The sequence below is a fragment of the Pocillopora damicornis genome, chromosome 3 (assembly GCF_964200805.1).
Source record: "Pocillopora damicornis chromosome 3, jaPocDami1.2, whole genome shotgun sequence".
NCBI lineage: Eukaryota > Metazoa > Cnidaria > Anthozoa > Scleractinia > Pocilloporidae > Pocillopora > Pocillopora damicornis.
In genome coordinates, this window is record NC_142672.1 from 8849842 (window position 1) to 8858790 (window position 8949).

The 8949-nt window shown below is 42.5% G+C and overlaps 2 protein-coding genes across 5 annotated transcripts in view; one reads left to right on the forward strand and one right to left on the reverse strand.

Annotated features, from left to right (window-relative positions):
* Positions 1 to 5326, forward strand: part of LOC113680769 (uncharacterized) — a 47100-nt gene extending 41774 nt beyond the window's left edge. For all 3 annotated transcript variants that reach the window (XM_089200398.1, XM_027197816.2, XM_089200396.1), the window contains one exon: positions 3688 to 5326. In XM_089200398.1, the coding sequence (XP_089056524.1) occupies positions 3688 to 3849 (162 nt within the window). In that variant the 3' untranslated portion in view covers positions 3850 to 5326. The remainder of the gene's footprint in view (positions 1 to 3687) is intronic.
* Positions 5327 to 7031: 1705 nt separating this feature from the next.
* Positions 7032 to 8887, reverse strand: LOC113680549 (uncharacterized). 2 transcript variants are annotated; one of them, XM_027197589.2, is made up of 3 exons: positions 8509 to 8887; positions 8028 to 8259; positions 7032 to 7538 (listed from the first exon to the last, which is right to left on the reverse strand). In XM_027197589.2, exons 2-3 carry the CDS (start codon positions 8236 to 8238, stop codon positions 7165 to 7167), a joined length of 585 nt encoding a protein of 194 aa, XP_027053390.2. In that variant the 5' UTR covers positions 8239 to 8259; positions 8509 to 8887; the 3' UTR covers positions 7032 to 7164. The 2 variants fall into 2 exon arrangements, with proteins under 2 accessions (XP_027053390.2, XP_089056545.1); XM_089200419.1 differs by having other exon boundaries at positions 8034 to 8259; positions 8509 to 8789.
* Positions 8888 to 8949: the final 62 nt, after the last annotated feature.

Genomic DNA, 8949 nt, shown 5'->3' on the forward strand with positions numbered 1-8949 from the left:
CTGTTTTGCCTCTCTACCTCGCCATTAGCTCTTGGCCATAGAGGTGTTGTGTAACGGTGTTCAATCCCCATTTCATTCAGGTAATCTTCTACTTCTTTGGATACAAGATTTGAGCCATTGTCGGTACGCAGACCTTTAGGCAACCCATGTCTTGCAAATTGGGCATCCAAGCAATGAATGATGGTTTTGCTGGAAGTTGTTCGGATAACATCAACTTCTATCCACCGGCTGTAATAATCAACGAGAACTAACAAGTGTTCTCCAGAAGGTAACGGACCCATTAGATCCACAGCTACTTCTTCCCATGGTTTGTTGGGTAACGGTGTTGACTTCAATGGTGGGGGTGGAACGTTCTTTGTAACCATCTGGCACCCGTAACACTCTGCACATCTTTTCTCGGCATCACGATCCATAGCAGGCCACCAGACTTTTGTTCTAAGTCTCTCCTTTGTCTTTGTGACTCCTTGGTGCCCCTCGTGTGCCAAACTAACGACTCTCTTGCGAAGTGCTTGGGGTATAACAATTCTTGTCCCCCGGAGAATTACATGGCCAATAAAAGTCAACTCATTGCGCACTGGCAAATACTGCTTGGGGGCATTGTCCCATTTCCCTTCGATGAGACAATTTCTGAGTGCTTGCAACTCAGAGTCTTGTGCTGAGACTTGTTCAATCTCTTTGATTCTCAATGCAGCGGGGACAGCATGTAGAGCTATCGCGCGTACATATCCATCATCTTCCGCGGAATTGTCTGACGCCGGTATCTTCGTCAGTCGGGAAAGGGCATCTGCGATGTTTTTTCTTGAAGGCACATAGCAAACTTGATAGTTGTACGGTTGTAAACGCAGTACCCAGCGCTCTATTCTGGCTGAAGGTTTAGACTTCCTGGAATAGATGACTTTAAGTGCTTCATGGTCTGTCACCAGATCAAACTGTGGAAGCCCGTACAAGTAGAGGTGGAAGCGTTCACAAGCCCAGACTAAGGCTAGTGCTTCCTTTTCTGTCTGACTATAACGACGCTCCACTTGACTTAAACTACGACTAGCATAACAGATGGCACGGCTTTCCCCATTCTTTTCTTGCACCAGCACGGCGCCAAGTCCAACAGGACTTGCATCAGCAATAACACGGGTGGGTGTGTCCTTATCGAAGTAAGCTAGGACTGGTGCACTTGCAACTTGACTCTTCAATCTCTGAAACGACTGCTCCTGCTCCTTGCCCCAAACGAACGGTTCCCCTTTTCTTGCAAGTTTTCTGAGGGGATCAGCAGTGGTAGCAAAATCGGGTATAAACCTGGCACTGAATCCAACGAGCCCCAAGAAGCTACGGACTTCTGAGGGTGTCTGAGGCTGACTTGCCTCTGCAACAGCTCTGACTTTTTCCTCCGTTGGGCCGATGCCATGCTTACTCAACAAAAGACCCATGAATACCACTTTAGTCATTCGGAAAGTGCATTTTTCAGCATTCAAAGTCAGCTGCTTCTCACTAAGACGTTGCAACACACTGTGTAAGTTCTTATCATGTTCTTCAGTGTCTCGACCATGAACGATAAGATCATCTGCTATGTTTGACACCCCTTGTAGACCTGCCATTGACTGGGTGATGATATGCTGGTACTTCTCTGGTGCGGCATTTACACCGAAACTCAAACGTTTGTAGCGGAATATACCATCATGGGTGGCAAAAGCAGTGATATCCCTTGAATCAGGATCCAGCTCAATTTGGTGAAAACCCCACCTTAAATCTAACTTCGAGAAAACACCACTCCCATTAAGACTTTCAAGGACTTCATCTATGGTTGGTATGGGCAATCTTTCCCGAATAATGGCCTCGTTGGCTCTCCGCATGTCGACACACAACCTTATGTCCCCGGACGGTTTAGGAGCAACAACGACTGGGCTTACCCACACCGTAGGCCCCTCGACTTTCTCAATTATGTCCTTTTCAAGGAGTTCGTTAACCTTGGCAGTTACTTTGTCCTTTACAGAAAAAGGTACTCGTCGCATTTTTTGAACGACTGGAGTTACACTGGGGTCAATGTGTAGCTTCAACTGATAATCTTTAAGCTTTCCAATTCCCTGGAATACACTGGGGTATTTTGCTTTGAGTCCTCCCACGAAGGTACCATCAACAGTGTTACAGTCTCCTGTCCCAAGAGTTCCCGAGAGATCCACACGAAGGATTCCAAGATCTGTGGCGGACGAATATCCCAGCAAACAACGCCCGGATTCAACAACAATGAAATCTGCCACAACCTTTGTTTTGGGTACGGAAACTTCTGTCTGAAACTGGCCCTCAATTTTAAGCTCTCGACCCCCATAAGCATACAATCTCTTCAGACAAGGTTTTAATTCAATCTTGAGCCCCTGATACTTAAGTTCCTGCAGTGTATCTTTACTAATGAGGTTACTTGCAGAACCTGAATCAATCAACACATCTCTGCTGATTCCACCAATCTTCACTGAGATGACGGGTTCAGAGGAATTTGACATAGCACATGTCTGTTCTTCTATAGTAAAAGCAAAACTGTCATCCTCACCTGACTCGTTACAATGACCCTCAACATGATTTGCCTGTCTCCCCTTACCAAGACGCTGCTGTCTGCCTCCCCGTTGTTGGTTGTTACCTTGTTTTCCAGGCTTCGAGTTCCTTCCCCCTTTGCAACAGCTGGCATAATGACCATATTTACCACACTTGCTGCACTTGCGACCTCGGGCGGGACAATTTGTACTTTGGGCAAAATGACCTTCTTTACCACAGTTGAAACAAACGCTTTTCCTTTTGTCTCCACGCCCAGGACGTTCTTCAACTGCATGAGTACCTGCTCCAGGTTCTTGGCTTGGCATGACCATTTGACCTGCCTGCTCGTGTGAGGCTTCCCACTTTCGAACTTTATCCATTGCTGCTTGCAGAGTAATATTAACGACTTCCAATAGCTTCTTCTTTAGCTCAACATTAGGCAACTTTTCAATCAATTGATCCCGTAAATTTTCTTCCAAAGTTGGACCAAAATTACAATGACGAGCTTGTTTACGTAAACGAACCATGAACTTATCGGCGGTCTCTCCCTTTGTCGGCGTAAGTTGACGAAAGACATGACGCTCGTACGGTACATTGTCCTCGGCTCGAAAATGAGCATCCAACTTTCGCAGACACACCACATACTCATTATCCTCGTTAGCATTCAGTGGTCCAGGATCTGGAATATCTTCGTAAATATCTTGTACTTCCATACCTGCTAAATGAAGTAACTGAGCTGTTTTCCGAGAAGGATTCGTAATTCCCTTGCCATCGATGTAATACTGATACGATCGTTTCCACTGTCGCCATCGTTCCGCGACCTGAGAGGAAGACCCTGTTAAATCTAGAGGTGGAAGCGCCCTTTCTACTGAATTCGCCATCCTCGTCGCCAATTTGTAGTGTCTAAAAATGAAGAAGTATGCCACAAAAGGCAGCCACGAAGGCGAACAACAACAGTACACACAGTACACGTTTCTTTTAATAATCTTCCCGCGCTCACACTTTCCCGGATGTATACTTTTACATAAACAACCGCTGTCCTAGTATACTACACTTCGCAATCAGAAAGTAAGAAGTATTTTATGTCAACGCCGCGTTATTTTTGTTACGAAGGACCACAAATAAAGATGAACATCTGTTGTGAAAAAGATATCTTTTTTTTTGTGATAGGACGAGCAAGGAAACCCCAGATCTGAACACGAGTGGCCAACAGACGAACTATGGAAAAGAAAATGGTGGTACAAATCAGAGGACGAAGTAGAAAATGAGACGGAGGGCGCATTCGAGCCTAAATCAGAGGAGAAGCTGAAGCCTGGGACAGAGGACGAGTGAGAGCCTGTGACATCAACAAGAATCATTACCTGCTGAAGGCAAATTGAATTTGTCGATTGATTCCCAACGCGCACGAAGTAATCACGAAGATTATTATGGCCTTAGGAAAGTCCTTGTTACATATTAATTTTAGGTGATTTTCGTAGCAACTGAATTTTGTTACTTTGTTTTGTTTTTAAATTTTCTTCGCTACCTTTCAAGTACAGTTGGAAAAATAATGCTCTAGTATCATAATCACTTCTTTTTTTGGATGATTGTTTCAAGGTATAACGTAATCTCCCTATCAATAATCTCAGAAATCACCCGGGCAATTACACTGGTGAGTTTTAGGTTGATGACTGTATTAGAACCCAGTGGAGGGAGGGCCAGGGGTATACTTAGTATAGTAGGGAAGAGAAGAGCCTTGATTTTTAATTTTCTTCAGGTTAAAGGTTGTTTGGTTTTGGAAATATTCGTCTCGCTACCAAATTGGTGACAGCTACACCGTGAAGATGAATTGATTTAGGAGGAACACCAATGTTTCCTTGTGAGTTCGCTGAGTTATTTTAGGTTTTTTTTGGAAGTCGAAGTCGGTTTCAAATGTAAGTTGTTTTGGTCACCAACCTCGTTCTCAGGGATTTTCCCGTAAAGATTGTGACAGGGCCAATTTTCAAGAGGAAAGTTGTGGGAACGAGGCTTTTGGTCATGAGTCGTTGAGGTCGTAAAGACCGGTCTACCTGAACTGGAAACGAAGACATACATAATATAAGCAAAAACCTAGGTTCATTTACCGGTGACTTTAAACGTCTAGATCTTTCTTAATAGTACAAAGCTTCTTTTATCTATGTCTTTTGATGGGTCGTAATCAAGTGTCATTCTTTCTCGTGGAAAACCTGTCTGTACATTGAGCGTATAAATGACCTGAGTAATGTGTACAATTGGCTGGTAGCTAACAAGCTTACCCAACATATGACAAAAACTAAGTTTACACTGATTGCATCAAGGCAGAGGTTATCACGGGAAGTCCCCTTCTCCTATAAACGAGAACGCAGTAGAACAAATCACCTCCATTAAATCTCTTGGAGTTTATTTCGACCAAAATTTAAACAGGGAATGCCATATTAAAAATATCTGCCAGAACATAGCTTGTGCCATTGGTGCAATTAAACGAATTCGGCATCTCACTCCATTTAAAATTTTAATGAAAGTTTGTTGTAACCTTGTTCAACCACATTTTGACTATTGCAATGTGATGTGAGGAAACTGTAAAAAAGGCCTTTATGGCTTCAAAATCGCACAGCTCGCACCCTAATGATTAAGCTAAAGAAAATTTTTAGACACGGCCTCCTTGAAAAACTGCGTTTATTTTTGAAATATTTTGATAATTTTTGGTGGAGTCAGGTAGGTAGGTAGGTAGGTAGGTAGGTAGATTGTCTGGTATCTAAATTGACTGATGGAAATACCGTGTATAAATAAAGTTATCGAATCGTTTCCCTAAGGCTCTTTTGATATCCTTATGATTCCCCCACCCCCTCCTTCATTGGCATTTAATTGGGTGTCAATTTTATATATCACCGATACCCCCATCGTACTCTGTTGACGTCGACTAATTCCTCCTCTGTTCTCCCTGAAAACCATGAAAACCGAAATCCTCCTCCCCACCCACTACTACTGAGTGAGTTTTGGGTTAGGATCACTGACCAGTTAAGCTATCTGTCTAACTGAGTTCTTGTTGGTGTTGGTGGTAGTAGTGCTCGTCATTTTATTTTTTCAAATCTGTCATCGGTTTGGAATGGCAGTTTATGTAAAAAACGAGAACTAGAGAACTCTGCGGGTAACTCCTCTGGCCTTATCGAACAGTCCCAGATCGGTTCCTTTTTTAAGAGTTTCTTTTCTTGGCGGGGTGATTGAAAACCGTCTGAAAATCAATTCAATTTGCACTTTTAACTACCGATTGTTTGGTGTTTTAGCTTACAGCTTCCTCCATACGATGTATTCCTTCATCCCTTTGCACGCATGTCTGTAGCCATATCCACACCCGCTATTCAAATGAGATACCGTAAACTACTTGCCTATAAGGCCCATTCCCCTGTTATGGGCCGATCTACTTGAAAACAAAAGAACGCATCCGATTATTAGCCTCCTCAGATATAAGCCCTCCCTATTCTACCCCACTTCTAACTTTACTCGTTCTCAGAGATAGGAATTCGATTTATGACCCGTAAGGCTCCACGCGTGCAATCCCATAGCAAGCCATAATGACAGCTGGCTTTTGTAGGACCGGATGGGTTGACGTTAGCCGGACCAGAAAGAGCCGTCCGGCCCTGCACTCATACCCTAGCACACAACTTTCCTGCGAAAACTTAAAGGAAAAAAAGGAAAGTGTAAAGAAAATGCATCTATTAATGGTTGTCAGTTTCTTGCTCGGACTAAAAAAAAAGGAAAAGGTTTCATTTTAGCATCTTTTTTTTGTGGTTGCCTGTGTGCGCCCGTCTTTCGTCCTATTCGGGTTGAAACGAAATTTTCAACACTTAGTGGTCATATGATAAAATGCTTATTGACTGAGTTCACTGGGCTCGGTCCGTACGTAATGACCTTGAGCTAAATATTTTCCGATCCGGCCCTCTCACTTAGTCAATGAGTACATACTATCGTGAAGTTTTGAGGCCTAATTAAAAACCAAAAAATATAAAACGTATTTTGATCAGCACTCCTACAGCGCGTTTTGAAGCGCTTTTAATATGAGATATAAGCCACTCAGTTTATAGGCTGTCTAAAACTCCCTACGAGGTTGAATGAGCCCAGGGCTTATAAGTGACAGTTTACGTTATCAGCCACGTTCTGGGGATTTTTGAGGAAACCTAATGTTAACCACGGGTTTTGAACTTCTCAGACTCATTCAAATCTTCGTTTCTTCACTGTACTGTTCCTGTTCGTTTGTTCCTTCCTTTGATAGTTTTTGATATAACTCCTTACATAACTATACAGTCACTCTACGTCAAAACGGATTGCACTCGACATTTCCGTCCTTACGTTTTTCCCCAGATCATACAGTTTTCCATCCGAATGATAGGAGGAGAAAGCTAAAGAGGAGCTAGAAACCGTCGAACTGTCGAGAAAATTTGTTTAAAACAAGCCGGTGACCCACTTTGATTTGTAAAAAATGCTATGGTAAATAAATGTACGAAAAGAGAAGATATGTATTTTTATGTGGAATGGTTTTTATTGGTTTCTACCTCAAAGTTACTACGATGATATGCATTTTGATACAACATACAACCTAAACACCATAATTAAGCGGGAGTCTAGACGAGTTCGTTTCTAAGTGATTCCTTGTCAATGTTCTATTTTCTTTCTATTATTATTGGGTTTCTTATGTCTAGGTTTATCATTCTCCTCCTCTTCTTCTTCTTCTTCTTCTTCCTCCTCACTTGGACTAGGGGCAGGGTAGCGAGCGGGGTAAGGGTAAGGAGCGGGATAAGGCATGGGGTACGGAGAAGGATACGGGGAGGGATATGGCGATGGGTACGGAGAGGGATATGGTGATGGATACGGGGAGGGATGTGGCGATGGATACGGGGAGGGATATGGTGATGGATACGGAGAGGGGTAGGGAGAAGGATACGGGGAAGGATACGGGGAGGGATATGGTGATGGATACGGAGATGGGTATCCCCCGCCGGGATATCCGACGGATGCGTCCTTTCTTCCTGTTAAGCGAATGACAAAAGAAATGTCGTTAAATCACCATTACTGCCATCAAGACTATAATTTGACGTTCGAAAGGGAAAGGCGTTTGGACGCTCAACCGAGATTTTTCTGTTCAGTTTAGAAAAATGGATGTAATATAGGGTGATTATATTGAATAAGATTACGAAAAGACACCATGAATTGGTAACTTTTTCCAACAGGTCGGTCACGCCCCATTACATGTGGTGTCATTTTACCGTCGTCACCAAAACCTCACTGAGATGATGTAGTTTTTTATTTTCTTGAGAGTCCTTTTTCGGAATCGGTCGGAGTTACCCAGGAGTAAGGGCTGTTCTACAGTAGATACTTTGGGAACCAAATCTATTTTGATAAGGAGGCGAATGTGAACCTAGCTAGTATGTTTAACGTGCCAAATTTAAGGTCATGTAAAAGGGGCCTCTCCCAATTACAATTTTTTCAACATCATTGAAATAAATTTAAATTCCTACCAGAACCTGAACCACTGCCACTTCCCCAATCTAACGAGCCTTCTTCTTCTCCAACGCCAGATTCGTGATAGTGAGATTCGTGTTCGTGAGTGTGGAGGGCGTGATCTTCTGTTCCTTCCTCATTCGTCGGGGAAACGTGTTTTCCTTCGGTTATTATGACTAGGGCCACTAAGGCTGATAGGTAAATGGTAAATAAAAATGCCCCTCTCATGATGAAATCTGGACTTTAATTCTAGAAAAAGGAAAAACAAATTTTTTTAGCATTATTTATTTTTTTTCATCTTATTCGCTAAAACGTGACTGAAAAAATGATCGTCCTTCTATAACAATTGATTCAATTTTTTGTTCACTGTTACTACTACACTACTCTGAAATTAGTGTTAACTTTTCCTAACACAACTTGACGAAGCTGTCACGAAATTGGTACACAATAACATATTTTTTGTCAGGTTCGTTTGCAATATTTACATTTGTGTCTCACCTCACTCGAGTTCCTTTTCCCTTTGTTCGTCACCCACGGATGTGACTCCAAGGTTTATTGCGTGTTAAATACTAAGTAAGTGATATGTAAATAATTTAGAAGACCATCTTTCCTAACAATAACGAGTTAAAACAACATTACAGAACCCGTATGTTTGAGTGATATCCTTTACTTATATTAGATCGTTCAGTAACGTCGCATTTGATGAACGCGCGGTACCAAAACCGTGTAAAGTTCAATTCAAACACGGGGTTCTAAATTCTTTAGCAGGTTGGTCGAAACAAGAGTCATCAGGCGAAACTTTTTTAAAAGTGGCACCAGGCGCCTAAAGGCATCACATGGTTTGTTTAGACTTCGTGTCTCACAGTTGACCTTTGCCATTAGTAATTGTAATCAGGGGATTACGAACCCAAGAGCTTTTCAAAGCTTGTTAGGACTTCA

Excerpts from the sequence above, each read along its gene's own strand:
- LOC113680549 (XM_027197589.2), bottom strand. The coding sequence starts at position 8,238 with ATGAGAGGGGCATTTTTATTTACCATTTACCTATCAGCCTTAGTGGCC. Across the intron at positions 7,539-8,027 it reads TGGCAGTGGTTCAGGTTCTG|GAAGAAAGGACGCATCCGTC; the intron begins GTAGGAATTTAA and ends TTCGCTTAACAG.